Source organism: Temnothorax longispinosus, chromosome 5 (assembly GCF_030848805.1).
Source record: "Temnothorax longispinosus isolate EJ_2023e chromosome 5, Tlon_JGU_v1, whole genome shotgun sequence".
Classification (NCBI taxonomy): domain Eukaryota; kingdom Metazoa; phylum Arthropoda; class Insecta; order Hymenoptera; family Formicidae; genus Temnothorax; species Temnothorax longispinosus.
Genome location: NC_092362.1, coordinates 15,174,616 through 15,194,570, shown reverse-complemented (window position 1 = coordinate 15,194,570; position 19,955 = coordinate 15,174,616). Strand labels below are relative to the sequence as shown.

The following is a 19,955-nucleotide window of genomic DNA, read 5'->3' as shown; positions in this document are numbered from 1 at the left end:
GATCGTGGCCGTCGCGCGCGACATAAACAAGTAACGCACACGAATAAGCAATATATGTTATCATGTTTATTTTAATCGAAGCAATTTAAACCTAATACTCCATAAGATAGAGGATTTACCAACTGCGATGATCCCCCGTGGCGATATTTTAAACAAGCGCGTTTGCATTAAAATATATTTAAATCCGATTCAGCGTAATTAAAAATAGGCACGCGTTTCACTGACCTTCGTATTTGTTTGTGGAATTTATTGCCAATCGCCGTGTTTGCTTGCTCTTTCACGAATCGTATGAATATCACGGAAAAGTATCGCAATATTTTTCTTTCTCCCGCGTGCGAAATATCGAATTTTCCAACGATACCCGAAATGGCAAAACAACGCCACCCTGATTCAGCATGATTGGTAAACGTTGTTTATTAACGTCTCTATTGCAAGATACGATTGCTCCGCAAGTTTCGAAGTGGCTCCGTGATTCGAGCGTGAGGAAAAGTATCCACGAAAGATGGTAGCCGGACGAAGAGAATCGCGCGATGACGTTCGTAGTGTCGCAAGAGACAGGTAAATATTTCATTCCAATGGCGAGCGATGCAACACGCGACGTTTTGCAATCGTCGATTTGAATGGAGAGTCGGCGTCGCGACGAAAAAAAAAAGAAGAAGAAATACGATACATCCGGGACAGCGAGTTCGTAGGTTTGCGCGTGCAGAAACGCCACGCACTCTCCCTGTGCTCCGAGATTAATATCTCCTCCGGCTAATCGAAGCACACACGAATCCGCTCTATTCGAATATTATACAGACGACGTAATTATATTCGTAATTATATTTGTAAAATCGGTGGGGTGCGACCAAGACGCGATAACGGCCGATAGCGCGGTGTACAACGAGAAATTAACTTGTGTGTACACCGAGTAGTAAAACCTATTCTATTGATTATGTTTCCTCTTTAAGCGACAAGTACACATTCGAACACCCTAAACAGATTCGATGTAGGTATTTCGCCTAAAATCTATGGCCATCCAGAAATAACAGAAGACGAGAATGTCAGTCACTGCAAAACATGGAATGGACTCTTTATTAATACAGGCACAAACGGCCTTCGAGTACTTCGAAGGCAGTAAAAGTCATTCATTAATCTTTGGACTAAGGCAAACAAATAAAATCCTCCTATTTGAGACAGACTTTACCTTCGGCATTACTTTTTTTTTTTTTTTTTTTTTTAGAGATTTATTGATCATGGTTAGGAAATTAAAGAGTCGAAATTCCTCGAGAATCGCAAAGGGAGTGGCATCTCGCATTTCTTTCGATTTCTCTTTTCATTAACACCTTGCTTCAAACCAATTAAATTTAATATCCCATAAAATAGAGGTGTTTTCCAATTGTGGTAATTCTCGCGGCGATTTCATTTGAAACAAGCGCGTTCGCATTAAACGATAATCAAAAACAGTTCGATAGATAAAACATCCGTGTATCGATCGACAATTCCGGAACGCCCCGTATAATCCCGACAAGATCAATCGAGCGGCTAACGCGGCTGACTCGCGATTAATCTTAACAAGGGAGAAAAAGGGGAGAGCTCTCAACGAGCACGGGAGGGGGGCCTCTGCGAGACGCCGAGATATTAGAAATCGCGAGTTAATCGCAAGTTAATCGCGGTTAACTCGGCCGTTGTCTCTCCTCCCCCTCCCGTCGTCGCGGGAGTATAAACAGAGAGCCGTTTGCTCCGCGCGTCGGAATTCGACATCATTTCGATTTTCCCTGTTTACGTCTCGCGAGGCACATCGACGCACCGCTCGACGACGCGACGACGTTGACGCGTTACGTGCCGAGGGTTGTATCGTCGTGGCGCAACAAAACACGAAAGTGCCTTCGTCCGAATGCCGCGGACGACGCAGTACGGTGGGGCGCCGAGCAAAACAGTCTACAGGCTACATACGTCGCCGGCAGGAAGAAAAGCTCCTTGGCACTCGTGTGTGTCGCAGAATTGGCGGTAATGCGACGTTCGTCGTCACCGACGACGACGACAACGGCGGCGCAGAGCTCGGAGACGTTCGCGACGATGACAGGACCGAAAAGACCGAGCGAAGGATATTCGAAGAATCTTCCTGAAAGGAGGGATGTATACAAGCACGTCGGAGGCGGAGAGACGAGATAAACAAGGAAGAGGGGGACGGTAAATTGTTCGGCTGCGTCGATTATCAATATAACGTGGTCCCCTCGATGATGTAGAGAGACAGAATGAGAGTGTGTGTGAGAGAGAGAGAAAGCCAAAAGACGTACGCGATGAAATCACACGAAGGCCCGTCGCCGTTTCCGCTGGCCGTGCGGCATACGAAAGCGCTCGCCACCGCCGGGGGCGGGAGGGGGGCGTATCGATTCGGACAAAACAATTGTGGCCAAGTCGTGGCCGTCGTCGGCCGTGTGTGGCGAGCCGAGTTACACTTTTACGCACTTGGTACCCGAGGCCGTGTAGAGCCGCCGTGTAGAGAGTCTTTAGTCACCGTCCAGCTCTCGGTTGTCCTCGTCGTCGTCGTCGCTGTCGCTGTCCCTGTCCTCGTCGTCGTCGCAGTCGTCGCAATCGCAATCGCTAGCGCAAAAGAAGAGGGACACGGTGTATAGAGGCTTGTCCTACCGTATGGGGTAACACTCCCGCGTCGCTGTCATGCCTCCACGTCGTGTTGTTCCCGTATACGTGTTACGCGCGCGTGTATGTGCGCGCGCGCACGCGGCGCTCGATCGCGCCCGTCCCCCGAGCGTGTATGTCAAAACGTGTGTGTGTATGTGTGCGCGAAGAGCGGACGTAGAAGCGCGAGAGAGCAGAAGCCACGACGACGGTATATCGAGGGACCAGAGGCGGCGCGGACACGCGAGCGCGACGGCGTAGTATACGTAGACAGACACACACACACACGTACACCGATTCGAAAGACCGTCAACGGAGGAGGAAACACTCGCGTGCACGACGCACGCACCGCACGCACGTATATATTCGCGCGCGCGCGCACGTCTCTTCTCACCGCCGCCGATACAACACTCTCTCTTTCTCCTCCTCGCTCTAGAGCGCGCGTATCACCCTCCCTCGCTCGCTCACTCGCGACTTCAGTTCGGGGAGCGAGACGCGAGACACACCGAAACACCGCGCACTCCGACACGACACTTCGTCCGACGACGACGCACCACCAACTGAATGCCGAATCCTAACCGACTGAGCAGGACTCGGAAACGCGGCGCGCGGCGCGGCGCGGCGCGACGCGATGGAGGGGATGCCGGCCGCAACGTGGGGGAACGGGGAACTATCATTCCCGCGGTGAGAGACGGGGGGTTGGGAAAGGGTGAACGGGGGAAGGGGACGCGTATCACAGGTGCGGACGCTGCGCGTCGAATACCACGTTCGAATTTGAGGAGCTTACAGCTTGTTGCGAAGAGTATGTGAGAATTACGCGAACGGGTTAACGTTTATGCAATTTATAACCGTACGTGTGTGCTGTACAAATCGTACATTTAAATAACAAGTATACACGAATGTATGCCTGCTCATTTTACATACTTTTTTTTTACAGTGTAGGACTGTAAATACGATTTGGATTTGTTGGGATTCGGATAATTCAGATAATTCACCGAATTATCTGACTACTTCAGTTCGGGTATTCGAACTATCCGAACGATTCTTAATGCCCGAAAAATATCAAATTCGTATCTAAATCATCTGCAAAAATTGAACCAGAAACTAATTGTTAAGTCGTTAAATAGATTTTATTTAGTTATGTATTTTTTTCGTTGACTCTAAAAGAATGTTCCCTGCAGCGGGAGATCTCGTTACAATCGAGAGAAGCTACCATCTCAGTATCCAAACTAATTAATATTCCTTTATCAAAAAATGTTTTAATTTCTCGCGCGCATTCCTAATAATTTTTTAAATATATTATATTTGGAATATATTTATTTGCTCTATCTATATATGTATATAAACTAGAGAATGTGTATCTGTCTGTATATTCCCTATTAACTCCTAAACCTTTTGACTGATCTGGACCAAATTTTGCATAATTACTGATTTCCATCCCCTTAACTTTGTGATAATCCCGAGCAACGCCAGATAGTTTAAGCTAGTTATTGTATTTTATAGTGTGACTATAAAACACAAAATACAAAGTAATCTTTTCATAATATATAATAAATGAAGGTATACCTAAACGTAATTTCAATAAATTTTTACACATTGTGTTTTAAAATTCCAAAAAGATCGTAATATTTAATTAAATGTTGCGTAATGTGACGTAAAGACATACCGCGTCTTATACTTTTGTTACTTTTGTCGAGGCGGCGTGTCGTTAAGTTAGATGTTAGATATGTCACCATTTGTATAATTATAGGACGCGAGATGTCTAACGACTTTGATATAGCGGGTAAATTTAGCGATTCTCGCCGATACTCGTGGGAACTGGGCGGCAAGATCGTTAGAAAGTAGAATACCATATATGCGCAAAAGCGCGGCGAAGCGATATTGTACGCCCTAGTCGAATTGTGACGGCCGCAGCGGCGCAACAATTGGAACAGACGCAACAAACTCCCTTATCCAAGTTATTACCGAAATATATCTCCACCCGATATATGTATGTATATGTATATCTACATATTTCCCATTGCTCTGACGCAAATAAGCTATACAACCGTTCCATTGTCGAGCGCGCAACGTTACCGAATCCAAAACGCCACAAATCGCATGCAACGCGCCAGTTAATCGTAAATTAATTAATAGGGTGCGCAATTATTATTATTAGCGATTTCTCAATTAGTGCCATTTCATTTTCCAATCGCGACGTATACCTACTCAATTTAAAGTCCGTTATTTTCCTACTTTAGGTGACGATCGTTCCGATCGTTTTGTTTCATTCAAAGCCAAGTGCACCTACTTAAAAGCCGATCAGCAGAATAGATGATGGAGATTAGCTGAAAATCGATTTTTATTGCGCGAAAAGAATTAAACCGAACGCCCAATTACGGAATTATTCATTCCCAAAACAAAGAAGTCCTCATACATTCATAATCAATTTTAGAAGTGGGACGCATTTTCAGGTCAATCACTAAATAAGTTTCGAATATATGAATGTGGAAACTCCAGAATAGATACTTGACATTTTCAAAGTCAGATCGAAGTCCATTATCCGTCACCGTTTTAGATGACATAAAAAATTTCGCGACTTTAAAAGTTTTGCTATGAAATATTCCGCGGCGTAAAATAATCGTGAAACCGCACACACAAGTACGATATTTTAAAGATAGCATAGAAAAAAAAGTCGTCCTGCCTTGCATGAAATGCTATATTGCTAACACGCAAATAAGTGCATTTTTTATACGTCACTAGGATCGAAACCACTGGTGGCTGTTATCGGTGGCTATTGTAACGTCGATTATATTACTCGAATCAATTTTATATATAATGAGTATTAAATTTTATATATAATATTATTATTGTTTGTATTGTACATAAGCAATTCAAAAACGAGAGCAACACTGACGTGTGGAAGTAGATTCAGAAATTTATAACGTGAAATCGTTTCTTCTCGGATAAATTCCGCGATAACAACGCGTGTCATATTATACATAAGGAATAAAAAAAACGAGCAGCGCTGATATTTTTGAGATAGATTAAAAAATTTAGAAGGCTTTGTATTTATTTTTAAATAATACGAAACCGTTTCTCCGGATGGATTCCGACATTACAGACACGCGTCGCATCAAGCTGACATCGGAATTCCAAGGGTCTCTCGTGAGTTTCATCCTCGGTTTCATCTCTACGAATGTTACAGCCCTGGGACGCCACGGGGCTTAATATCCCTACGAGGGTTAACAGAGAGGAAGGAAGATAGGGGCGATCTTATACGGGAGGGAGGGCCGATGCCGAAGCCATAAGCGCGACGAAGGGACGCGTCGAATGGAAGAGAGAAGAAAAAGAAAGGTGGAAAAAAGATAGGACCTACTCTGGAAGAGAGAGCGCCGGGTCGGCCGGAGCGAGGGCCCCTTCCTCCCAAAGGCCGCACCCACACGAGGGTCCACGCTGATCCGGGGAACTCGGGCTGGCACAGCCCTGAGGAAGCCGAGTAAACACACACTTCGTGACGCGCGAAGGATACCGTGAAGATACCGAAGAAGAGCGGCTATTTGAAATCGCTATCGTTTCGACGAGATTAGATTCTCTCTCTGCCGCGGCACGCCAACGCGCGTTCTACCCGCGACTATCCTGGACGGCGACGATTGATGCGCGTCGCACTTCCCATCTATCTGTTTAAGAGAACTTCTCTAAAATTACATTTTGATTTTAAGTCCTTCATCCTTCGTTCGATTAAATGTATAGAAGAAGGTCAGTGGCGTTTCTTTCCGTGGACTGCCGCGAAAATAACGACAATCAAGCAGGGAAGCAAATGGGAAGGATAAGAGCGAATTTCGAGCTGAATAAAATACTTATGCACTCACTGTTAAAAATAAAAAATGAAATTTAAATCAGTACCTTGAGTTAAATAACATTTTGTGATTTTTAACTTACCATGTGTATCGAAATTTATTATTTTCACACAAACAGTATTATTTTTATTCCATTGGTTTAATTAAATTGACATTTGTTTTAGTTAAATTAACGATATTTTGATTAGTAGCAATGGCGATACGAATGGTTAAAATTGATTCAAATTGAATGTAATTTGACACCACGAATTTAACAGTTTAAAGTCCAAAATCTAGGGCTGCAAAACGCTCCGAATTTACTTCGGAAATAATTAATACATCAAATCATTCATTTACTCGAGTTCGGATATCTAAATTAGCCGGGATTATTCGGATCTTACTGCGCGAAGAGTCGCATATATCCGAATTCGTGAATTTATTAATCAGAATCACCAAGGACGAACGATCGCGAACGAACATTCACGAACGTGACGAGCTCTTTCCCTTTGACATATCGAAGTGAACCGGAACATATTCGTCGTAGGTTCGATCTCGTCGAAACAAGTCGTTTATTCGCGTTTGTTCGCGCTCGCTCGCTCGCTTAGTTTGGATCCAGCTTAACGCATGCGCCTTTTTAATTCCACGGACGTGATGGTTTACCCACTGTGAGGAAAATTTTTTTATCTAGGATGGGGATAAAAAAAATCCACCCTGCACTGTGGAAAAAAGTCTGCAAAATTACGTTGAACAAATGTAAAATGTATACCATCTACGATGGAAATATGTATACACGTTCAATTATAAATTTAATGGAATGTATAATTTTTACGCTTGTTGTTCATGCAGTGCAGTTTTCCATTGTCGTTCGTGTGCCGTGTTGCACAGTTCACATACTTTTTTTACAGGGCATAAAAAACGCGTTCTCGGCTGGAACTCGCGTGGAACAACGTCGAGAGCGAGCACTTCCACACGCCCGCCGCTCGCGTTTCGCTTTTCTGACGCGTCTGCGGACGCGGGACGAATTCCTCCGGGAATTTTATCTCGCGCTCTTATCGCCGTCGAATCTCCCGTTCTACTCGAAATCATATCTCGCACGATGATACCGTAATATCCGCCTATATACCGTGTGTGCCGCTCTACGATCGCGCGCCCGCCACTGCGCAGCGCCGTTCTCTCTCTCTCTCTCTCTCTTGCTCTCGTCGTAGACGACGAGAGCGTCAGGCCAGACGCTATCATGGCCGAGCACCGCGAGCACCGCTGATAACTCCGAGTTAAACCAAAATCAACACGCCGCGCGCTGCGGGTCGAGGCAACGCGCGACGCAGCTGCCGCGCCGTCGCGAGTGCGTCATGTCGGGTGACAAAGCTCAAGATGTTGTCTCTCTCTACATATATAAATCCCTTCTCTTTCTTTGTGTCTCTCTTGTTCTTTTTCTCTCTCTCTCACGGATTCGTCTTCAGATACAGCGTGCCAGGCAGTTCGATATCGATCAAATTCGGTATCGATAGAAAACGTTCCTCCTCCTTTCTTCTTTCCCCGGATATCCGTCCTTATTACAGACAGTAGCGCGTACCGCGCTTTAAGGAAAAGCTACCTCGGCGTTAAAAGGAAAAGGAGACGTGTCCCCCGCTCTCGCTCGCTCGCCACGGTTTTGTTCCATACCTTTCGCAGCGTTTTCTCATGGTACCTTCTCCCTCTCCGTTTTCCCCTCTGCTCTCCCTCTCTGTTTCTCTCCACCGAAATCCCAGACGGGAAAGTGAGTTTCGGAACATGACTGTTAATTTTACGCAACGAGCGCACGGTCCGCGCTCGGCAGGAACGAGTTCTCCCTTCGTTCGCTACCTCGTGTGTTTATCGCGGAGATCCCGGATCGATAGCCGAGTTTTCCGACTGGTCGGCAGACGCTCGGTGCTCGGTAGGTTTCTACTCTCTTCGAGGAAGACCTTAGCCTCATATGGAGATATCGCGTATATGTCGTAACGGAACGACGCACGACGTCAGCCCCAGTTTCGTTCGTTATGCCGCACGCGACGCATTTTCGGTGATTAAAAAACCGATAAGAGGATACATCGACGGAATTATCCCGATTAATAATAAAGAGTAAAGGGGGAAAACGCAGGTGTGCGTCCCAGTCTCGTATATACCTTCTCTCCCCGTATTCTGTCGTCGTCACGCACGCAGAAAACGTACCCGGTCACCCGCTATACCGTGAAAGAGGGACAAGCAAAATGTCTCGGATACTCGCTTTCCGATCTTGGCACGGGCATTCTATTCGCGAGCGTTTACAGAAAAGGTGAGCGGATCCACGCACGTGGGATCTCCACGAGGAAATCCGTGTCCGCGCGGTGCGCACGAGGTCGCGCGCGAAATAACGCGTGCTGGACCGGCGGAAGGGATGGGAGAAGAAGGGGGAAGGCTCCGCTTTGTTGCTCCCGATGACGACTGACGACGAATCGATGTGGACATAGGAAAGCGTCTCACGGGGAGATAACTTGCAAAATTTGCGTTGCGACATTCGCGATTCCGCGCCTCGTGCGACGAGGGCCACAGCCGCTTTTGTCAATATTTTAAACGACAGAGCCGCGCGCTGAACTTGACAAGGTGCGTGCGAAAGAGAGAGAGAGAGAGAGAGAGAGAGACAAAGATGAGTTAGATGAGGATCGAAAGGAGGATAGATAGGTAGCAAGAGGGGAGACGGGGAAGCGGAGAGAGATAACGGAGAAGCGAGGAAGATAAAGCGGGATGCAGACGGATAGGGTTGCGCGGCCGCTCTGTATCAACTATGCACCCTTATCAATTGGAAAATTGGTGTGTGCAATGGGAACGGAAGAGGAGGGGAAAAGGCTGTATCGCGTCGTACGAACGAGGGTGACGGTATAAGGACGAAGAGCGCGAGGGAAGGGGAGAGGGAGAGAGGACCAGTGCCGGATTTACCGTTGAGCCGTCTTCAAGCCCGAGTTATTGAAAAGCCATCGGAGAAGTAACATTTCACGAGACGCTACATCGTTATTTTTTGTTTCTTATTACCAGGTTTTATTAAGGATTTTAATCGATTTAATCTCCCACAACTTAACTTTCAACGCTATATCGGTGTAGAAACCTCTCGTATTTCTATCGTATATTCATTAATATAAACGTAAAAAATATTTCCACATATTTATAGCAACGCAAAATAAAATATTGCAGCGAAATAATAATTAAAACTATTTCGCTTTCGTAAAAAATGTCATTTCGATTACAACTGTGTCGCGGGATAAGGTTCCTGGGAATTAAAATCCATCACTGAAAAGAGAGAGAGAGAGAGAGAGAGAAAAGCTAAAGAAAGAGAAAACAGAAAGGGGGATAAAGAGAAAGGGAGCAATTAGGTTTACGTTTTTGGCACAGGGCCGTATCGGTGAAAGGGTATCTTCGATGCCAGCACGCGACTTGCGATGTAGCTTGAAATTTCACTCGCCTGCAGCATGTTCGCCGACGAGTGACATCGAAGATGTTGCCGTGTCGACGACCCGCATCGTCTATGCACCCTTGTGAATTGGAAAATTCCGTGCCTGCTGGCTTAGCGAAGAGACTCGTCGACACGGCGAAGAGGAGTACTCGTAGAAAAGACAGGGACGCATCTAGCAAACGATCGAAAGAGAGAGAGAGAGAGAAAGAGAGAGAGAGAGAGAGAGAGAGAGAGAGAGAGAGAGAGAGAGCTAAGAGGAAAAGGAAGAAGTAACAGCACGTAGAAAAAACAAGAGAAGAGAAAGAGGAATCGCGAAGACTTATTAATGCTCTCTACTATTGCATTCTCTACTATTGCACTAACAACGTGCAACAGCAATTATTGACGTGCTCTGTTATAACTTCCTTTACGAGGATTATTACTGAACATCAATAATAAATGAGTTATTGTGTGCATTAGAGTTGCCTAGATCGACCACGCTTTTTTCGCATCTATACGCACATTTGTTCAAATAATCTAAATGACAACTAAAAAAAATAATGTTTCTTACTTCTTATTTCTGAAATTTATCTCGTGAAACAACCATGTTTTTAATCTCTCGGTAAGATTAAAAAAAATTGTCCCGACAGTTTGCTCGAGGAGAGACGTACTCCAAATTCTATCGCAGAAATTCGGAATGCAAAAGGGGGAGCCCGGGACACCTTGTATCTCGAAAGAGAACGAGAGAAAGGGACGGAGGGTGGGAGTATAGAGAAGAGGAAGGGAGATAGAGCGAGGGACTGATAAGGTTGCGCGAGGCGCATGCGTCACTCGTCGTGGGCGTCGGAAACGTGTTGACACACGAGAGAAACCGTGAGCGAAAGAGAGAGAGAGAGAGAGAGAGAGAGGAGGTCGGGAGGGTACGGGGGAGGAAGGGAGATAGAGCATCGCGTGTGGCTCTAATGCCAGGATGCCCGTATGTATACCGTCTCTCGAATGCGGTTCCCATGCTGCGGGTCCCGGGGCACTCCCGGGGCTCTATACCGTCGCCGTCGGTCGGTCCTCTCTCGCGAGAGAGAGATCCGGTGGCGTCGCGCGCGTTGCCATAACCACCGCGCGACGAGCCGAGCGGAGACGCGATCGCGGAGAGATCCACGTTCGATCGATCGCGACGGGCGACGGGCTAATAAGGGGGAAATTATTGCGCGGGTTTAGAGCAGTGTACTCTCTCGCCCAGCGGCGAACCGGCCAGGGCCGAGGATCGGGTCGCGGGATCCCTCCACGAGCCGAGGCCTGTTCGCCGTAATATATGTCGTAGAAATAAAGAAAAAATACTCCGATAGTATCGGAGACTCAAATAAAGAGTCAGACATTTTGCAATTAACGTAACTCTGGTAAATGAGAATTTATAGATGCGGTGAAATTTATTTTACTTATTTTAATCTGTCCGTCGCGATTGTATTTCTACGCGGTTATATGAATAAACATGGGAATCAATCAGGCGTTTTTCACTTTTTATAGATCGACCCATACGAGACGTTCTCGTCTCGCGCTCGTCAATAAATTAACTCGCGGAAAGTGAAAAAGGGAGAAATTTTATATCTTCATTTTCTATTAAAATTTCCATTAAAAGGTAATTTTGCTATTAAAGTCGGTAATAATGCTACAATACACTTTTCTACGATTTTCTGCGGTAACACAAAATTATTTTCATCTTTGGAAGATAAGAATCGTGCTCGACTGCCGAATTAATTAAATCAATTAAACCCCGAGACTGTATCGATTCGATTAACGCTACGAGAGTTGCTGAAAGTTTTATACGAAAAAAAACTTCAATGTAGATTTTTCTCTCAAAGAGTGCCTTCGCGAAGTTGGGCCATTGTCGCGCGTCAAGCGTCTCTGGTATACGCGTTCGGAGAGTTCGTTTCGGAGACAGGTGAGACTTTGAAGGGAGAGCAGGGAAGGTGGGAGGGTGGATGCGCAGGTCGACTTCGAAGGGAACGTCGCTTCGAATAATTCCGGGACGGTATTCATACAGTCTTGCGGGTGCTTTGTAATTTCAAAGCGTCGTGCAGGGCCGTAGCTATCGTGCGGTGAAAGCGTGCGGAATAACAGGGGACCTATCTCTCGCCCTTTCTCTCTCTCTCTTTCTTTGTTTCTCTCTCGGGTTTTCTGATATAGAAGGAAATCGAGCGCAGAAGATATATCGAGTTCACAATTGTATACACGGGTATACGCATCGTGTCGTGGTATATTACCGATGCTTCAGTTTACATCTGTATACGTAGTGTATTGTTTTGTGAAATCTGAAGTGCGTTGAGCGGTGCCTACAATGAGAATTTAATGCGTAAAATTCAAGCTTTAAGTCTTCAGCCGTAATAAATTGACCAATCACAGTTGAATGTGTGAAAAGAACACTTGACCGCGTGATTGGTCAATTTCTTACGGATTAAAGCTTAAAGCTTAATTTTTATGCCTCAAATTCTCATTGTAGACACGGCTTTACAAGCATAACTGAAAGTTTTCTGACAACTGAATGAATGAATAAATAAATAAATAAATAACTGAATTTTAAAGACGCCACTGTGTTGCTCGTACACTTCTTTCGAGCCGCGTCCCACGATCTATCAAGCCCCATGTTTTAACACAAAAGCCGACCGTCGGCCGTTCTCCCGTATACCCTTTTTCGCAAATGGAACGTTGCGCACCGGTGCGCCCGCTCCGTTCGAAAGGACAGAGCGCGGTCGTGTCGCGGGGGTGTTCGATCGCGCCGGAGTTCGCCGGGAGTTCGCAGACGATCGACGCGCCCATAGGCGATCCATCGTCCGCTAAATTATTACGCTGCTCGCAGCGAACGCGGAGCTCGTCCGCGTCGCGCAAAGTGGCTCTTATAATTTGCTCCATAATGTAAGAAGAGCGACGAGGAGGAGCGGGAGGAGGGTGGTGGAGAACGCGCGCCGCGCCGCGCATCTATAATTTCCGTGCTATGGGCGGCTGTCGTTACAAAGGCCCTATTTTTTCATGAAACTTTTAGGATCCCGAGTACGTTTATAATTCGCGAGTTCCGAACCGGATAGCCACCTCCGTCGGCTCCGACGACCCGAGTCTTGCAACGAAGCCGTTTTCCCAGAAAGCGGATGAAGATATACCAATTACCGTATAATGATTACCGCGAAAGCTCAAGTATCCTTTGTATAACGCAAAGGGCGAAAGGGACCTCTCTTGTCCGGGCTCGACTAACCCTCCGCTGCTTCTTCGTTTTGAACCAACCTTAGGCGGACGTGAAACCACGCCGAGATAGCCGCGCAAAGGCATAGTCAGAATTCTTGGATTCTTATGTAAAGCGTACTGATGGTTCCTAGGCCTCTCCTATCCTTAACTATAGTCTGACGAAATGAGACGCGGTATATAAAACCTTTAATACCTTTAAAATCGAAATATAATATACTTTTTCTCTCTTTAGAGTTGATTTCTTCGGAAAAAATAGATTAAATATTACAATAAAGCTTTTATTGTCCAAATACATTATAACAGAAGGTATATTTTCAATTTATATTTAAAAACACGCAAGTTTTATATTTCGCAAAAAAGATTGTTGTAATTATTTCGAATAGTTTAATTTAAAACAATCAAATTTCACTAAAGTGCATGAGATAAAAATTTTACAAATTTTTCTGTGTGCAGTTGCTTTTGTACGAGTGGTCTGTTTATTATGTCTGAAAGTAAAGTAAAAATTACAATATTAATGTAGCAATCAAGAGAGAAAGAGAGAGAGAGAGAGAGAGAGAGGCACGGTTTCACGCCAAGTTCCATGCGCAACGGCGAGACAGACCGTTGTATCTTTACGCGAGTACAACTTGAGAGTATCTTCAATTATAGTATCGCAATAACGCTTCTAGCCTGAATTACTCAAGTTCGTAATAGGTTTAATTAGCTGGGGTTTCAGTTATATAACAAAAGCGCTTTTATTTTTCTTCTATGTGCCCCTGTGAAGAAAGATATTGCACAAAGTCCGGATTGTAAAATTTTCATTTAAAAAACGTCATCGTCGTCGGGAAAAAAATATTGTTATAAATTTTGACTACAGATGGTTTTAGAAGAGTTTGCAATTAATGGCTGTTGTCACAACAATTGTAAAAACTAAAAACTCATACAAATAAAATCCGGAAACATTCGCCACAGAAGGAAAAACGACACGGTAGCCTAATTAACTCTCCGTTCTTACGATAAATTGACTGGCTATCGCGTTTCTAGATATTCTAATATCACAAAAAAGTAAATGTGTGTCAACTAAAATAAAATGTATATATTAAAATATATAAATTTATAAATTAAATTTATATATTTAAAATATATATAAATTTATAAATTGAATTTATTGTATATTAAAATTTATATTTTATTCACACATTATATATATAATTCTAGTATTGCATCTAATAAAGTAAAATATGCTTTTACAATACAAAATATATATATAATTTCATATATAATACAATACAAAATATATATATAATTCATTGTCAATTTTCATAGTAATAAATACAATAATATTATACTTGAGGTTTTGCAGTAAAATGTTATGAAAAGGAATATATTTATTATGTAGTTTATATAATATTTTTTGTGTGATCGCCAAATATCAAATACCCTTGATATTTTTCCCTTAACGAGGGGGGAGGGGGGGGTCATCAAATCGATGTATCAATTACAGGAAGACGGCGGCGGAGTTGCGACCGCACGGTTTAAATCTTAGCCTGCAAACCGCTAGACGGATCTTCGGAAAAGCTGCTACGCGTGCACCGGTCTTTCTGGTCCGTCTATTGAAAAATTCTATGCATTTATAAGTATGCACGCTGCACACAGAACGACCACCCGGGTTCTCCGGGTCCCTGTTGTTACCTATATATTTTTCATTCGCGTTTCCCAAGTGCGTTTTTAATTCGCGATTTAACGGCGGACCGTAAATCCCGAATATCGGCAAAACGGACAGACGACTCTCAGAGCAAGGATCATCTCTTTCCAAATCGAATTTTTAATTCCTGAGTGCGCGTCGCCAGGTTCATCTCCGTCGCGTAATTTTGCCTCGCGTTCTGTCGGACAATACGTACGCTGCAGCTTCTGTATATTTTGCACGAGATGAAGTTTAACCAGTGAGGAATATAGATACAATTACAAATCAAGCCCAAATATTTTCAGCGCACCTCTTACTTTATGCACGAACTCTCGAAAAAGTACACTTATCAAAAATTCCATCGATTCACGCTGTAATTATTTTTCGTCTAATTATATAATCTTATTAACTATAACCGATTATGTCTAGTTTTTTAATTTAATAGTTATTTTAATAGGTTTTTAGTTTAAAGTTATTTCAGTTTTAATATTTAACTATTTATGTTACATACAATGTATGTTATATGTCAACGCAGCTGATATTTCTAGCGCGTTTTAATAATTCAATTGTAATTCTCCACATGTAGCAGAGTTGTGACGCACGTATTGGTCTATTTGATAAGTCTTATGTAGGATGTACACGTATACCGGATATCCTAAGCGCTTAAAGATATTAAAAGCCAAGCTATAAAAATGGCTGTTTATCGAGTCATTTTTATTTAAAAATAACGAAGTTACTCAACTTCGTTACTCAACAATTAAAGTTTTATTACAAGCAAAATCTACTTCAAATTCATCCAGATCTGTGCAGGTATTATACATATATCTCAATTATATATCTATGTTAAAAACAATACCGACATTTATTCACATAATTATCGCCAGCGGGTTAATAGATATCAAGAACAACGTTCATTATTTTCGACACTGTTTGTTACATCCCCAAAAAAGGACAATTCAATTATTGGAAATCAAAAAGGCACATGACGAACAAAATGATCCGTTTCGACCGTAATTACAAGCCGTTAAAAAAAAAGGAAAATAATAAAGAAGAGAGCATCCGTTTGCACTAAGATTTTCCATCAATTCGAATTCGCGAAGCGTCGATGCTAAAATATCAATGGAAAGCTGTCGATAGCATCTCCAATATCGGAGTATCGGCGAGCGTCCCTGGCTGAGAGGACACCCCGTATGCAGAAACGCAATTCCCGGCCGGTACACACACATGCATGCGTGCGCGCGCGCGCGTGGTCGACACATACATACACACAGACACGCGACACAGAATCGATCGAAGGGCGTCACACGCGCGTACGGATTTAAAGGGTCAGCGGCTTAAATACTCGGCCGGCGATGTACCGTTAATTGCTAAGATCGGCCGCTCGCCGTTACGCTTCCACCTCCGTCGCGTAGGAGAAAATCCGCGCGCGCGCGCGGACCCCCGTTCAATCCCGTTCGATCGCGTTCGATCTTTCGGTCCGGGCTGGTCGTATCCTCCGCGTTCGTCGTCGCAACGCGAACGACGTGAGCCTCGCGAGACGCGTGTCTGCGCGCCGCGCCACGCCGCGCCGCACGACGAGGACGAAGATGGGAAATGCGCGCCCGGTATATGCATGCTCCTACAAATACACATCGTACATGCGGGGGTGTGCGTGCGCCACAATGTTAGGACACCGTCCCGTCCCCTTTCTCTCTTGCTCTCTCGCTCTCTCTCTCGGCACCCCAACCCCACGATTATCCAATTTTCCTTGTCACTGCCGTTTAGACATGCGGTAATATTGTCATCGAACAATTACACGTAAGATGTAATTGCAGGTTCAACTTGTAAAGATTTATTTCAATTGTAGCTACGCTACGTCTGTTTTTTTCTCTTCTGAAAATCGTATTGCGCTTTAATAATATAAATACGTATATGCTGTGCGCCTACGGAGCACCGTATATCTGAAAAATTTATCGCCTTCCCAAAAAACAATAAAACTCGTAGCTCGTAGCTCTCAACTTCGTACTTCGATCGTCTGCAGGATTTCTTACTTTCTCCGCGCATCTCGAAAGATTCGATATTACTTTTTAAAAGAAGCAAAAATTACCTCTCAACTTGGTACTTGAATTTGCCGCGTTGAATCCCGACTTTCTCGTGTACATACCTAAAAAAAAATTTAATATCTCTTTCTAGGAAGAAAAAAAAGTCACACTTCTCGACTTCAAATTGCTATCTTGGATTTCTGCTCTCCTTCGAATTCAAATTTCTCGTTTCACTCACATCGATAACCGGGTTTTAAATTCATTAAAATTTAAGAGACTCTCCTCACGTTCGCGTTAAACATTGATATTCGCGCGACAAGATTTGCGAATTACTCTACTCTGGCGCACGTTTTGTTTTTTTTTTCCCCACATTGATATCTCTTTGTTTCCGGGAAAGCTATGGTTTTCGGGTTACATGTGACACTATCCGGCTCGAACATCGACGGGGTTGCACGAGCGGGCACCGCGAGTACGTACGTACGCGCTCGTGCACGCGTTTAACGGATATTTGTATACAAACAAACGTACGGTACACTATACGCGCGCGCGCGTACACACACACGTACGTCCCGATCGGCCAGACAAAAGGATCAGATGTGCGTCGGACCGGGTGGGAGGGGGAGTAGGAGGAAGGGGGAGGCAGGAAAGAGGCGGAAGAAGAGGGGGAGGGAGACAAAAAAACACACGTCGCAGGTGCAGCGTGCGGAGCGAAGCGACTGGGACTCTCTTGAGTGTAACGAACTCTTTTTTTTTTCTTTTCCTCCTTTTCTTTTCCTCCCTGAACTCCTTTCTCGGCCAGACCGCGGTGCGCAGTAGTAGTACATGTTAATTCTCGTGCGCCGGCGATATAACGCGGCTAGCATTCTCTTATCGTGGAAACGAAAGAACCACCGTGTGCGTGCCCGCCTGGCCTGCCTATCGCTCGCCGAGACAAAGGGAGGCGAGAAGGCCTGAACGCTGAACGCGCGTCGGGTACGAGCGGCGGCGCGACTCTCGGGTAAAGGAGGGCACGGCACGGCGCGGCGCGTATATGTTACGTCTAAAAAAAAAAGGGAAAGAAGAGCCCGCCGGGGAACGGTATCTCGGAATTTATTTCACCGACTCCGTCGGAAAAACGCGTCGAGCGAGTTGGAGTATCGAAAGAACGTCCTACAGGGGCGGCGGTATGGAGAAACGGCGGAGAGAGGTCGAGGAGGAAAAAGGGGCCGAGAGAGCGTGGAGAGGGACAAAGAGAGAGAGAGAGAAGAGAGAGCGAGAGCGGGGAGGGAAAGCCACACAGAGAGACAAAGCGCGAGCGATCAGCGGTAACACAGCGGGGAAGAGTGAAGGTGCTAGGTGCTTGAGCGAGACGAGAGGCGAAGCGCGAGGGGGTGCTGAGAGTGGGTTGAGGGAGGGGGGGGGCCAGAGTATATACAGACAGAGACAGACATAGCTAGAGCGCGCGTCCGAAATCGCGGTGGGAAAAAATTCCTACCTTTCGAGCCACGACGGGGAGCAAAGCGCGTACTGGCGGGGCTTTCTCTCTCTTTTTTGCGTGTGCGTGTCTTTCTTTTTTTTTCTCTCGGTTTCTCGTTTCTCAGAGCGACGTCATAAGCCGTAGGCGTAGCTGAGTCGTCGCGCGCGTAGTCGTCGCGGCCATTTAATATGAGCGCGGCGCGGCGCAGCGGACACGACGCCGAGCGCTCCGACGAGAAAGACCCCGACCGACTATCGGCGGTCGCCTCGGACGGCGGCGGCGATCAGCTCACCACTAGCAACACCGAGGTCGCTCCATGTCCCTCATCGTACGGTGAGCGGCGGTGGAGGGTGGCGGTGCGCCCGCGACCCCGCCCAATCAAATCGCCGTGGAGGCCCCGCCGCGCGCGGCGCCGGCAGCGGGGCAGGGGGGAGGGGAAGAGGGGCCCCGAGAGAGAGACCCGGCCGCGTCCGCACGGCGCCGAAAGAAACCCAAACGTCCGTAAAGGAGACGTCGGGGGCCCGACCCGCGTCAAGCACTGACCGCGTGACACCCGCGCCCGCGCCCCGATTTCGATGCGTGCCCGTGACGAGGCACGGCGCCGACGACCACGACTCCGCCGCCGCCGCCGACCGTGTTTGTCTCCCTCCCGCGCCCCTCCGCCGTTTCCCCGCCAGCCTGCTGGCCAGGGGCGGCTTTAGATGATAATAGAGATCGCGCTCCGAATTGCACGCGCGCGCGCGCGCGCACTATTTCGAGTATTTCCATCAATATGACCATTTTGCATCTAATTCTTACTTATTGTTAGGCAGCGCATGATCCATTCGATTCTTGTGATGGATCTCGGATTGTGTAAAGAACGAAAGGTATACCGGAATGTCTCCATCCAGGGTACGGGATACATATTACATACTTGGACTTCGAAGACGCCGGAGCTGTGCGCGACGATACTGCGTAGCGGTTTTATCTACCTGCCCACACGTGACGTCACGATCGTCGCGAACTTCAGAGGGAACGGTAGCAGCGCTACTTGTCGACTCCGAAAGACAAAACTGCGAAAAGATATTTGTAAATTGATGTTTGAAAGAAAAAAATTGATAAAAGACAGGATGACGTTTACATCCTTGACTATTTTTCGTCGTACCAAACGTTGTTCAGTTTTGCAGACTTGAGAAATATATTTTCAAGAGATTTTACCGACACCGTCGACGAATTTCGCGTTACAAAGTTCTCAAAGTCGAAGATGAATTTAGATAACGCCTCACATTTGTCGTTACTTGAAATGAAAAATATGCATCCGTAGTCGATAGTATCGATTCTTCAATTCAATTACCTCCGGGCCCTAGGGCCCTATTATTCACGATAATTTGCCCCCACAGTTAATAGTTTTTAGTAGTAGAGTATATATATCCAGACAAACCCGCATAATAACGCACGCGCAATAAGGAAATTGGCCAATTACGTGTCTAATTTAAATTTATATCGGACATGTGTGTTTGGTCAATTTTCTTACGCATATGTACATTAGTATGACGCAAGTCGAAAATATGTATATGTGTTTCATTGCGACCAATGTCTGTTTTTTTTCCATCAGGACTGTTTGCAACATCTGTTTGCAAAGTTCCATGCAAAGTATGTTTGATTTTTTAACAAAACAAATTTATTTCGCTACGTTCCTAAGCGACCGAATATTAACCAATCACGTATTAGATAGAGACGA

The 19,955-nt window shown here is 45.4% G+C and overlaps 1 protein-coding gene across 5 annotated transcripts in view; it reads right to left on the bottom strand.

Moving 5' to 3' along the window:
- Mura (ring finger protein murashka) overlaps window positions 1–18,519 on the bottom strand; it is a 54,316-nt gene extending 35,797 nt beyond the window's left edge. Inside the window, exon 1 of one of the 5 annotated variants that reach the window (XM_071779703.1) lies at window positions 18,254–18,519. Coding sequence is in view for 1 of the 5 variants with exons in the window: in XM_071779705.1 (XP_071635806.1) it covers window positions 2,632–2,663 (32 nt within the window). In the remaining 4 variants the exon portion in view is untranslated. Of the gene's footprint in view, window positions 1–2,279; window positions 2,419–2,451; window positions 3,174–18,253 lie in introns of those variants that run through there. The other 4 variants (XM_071779701.1, XM_071779702.1, XM_071779705.1 and 1 more) reach the window with 4 other exon arrangements.
- Window positions 18,520–19,955: the final 1,436 nt, after the last annotated feature.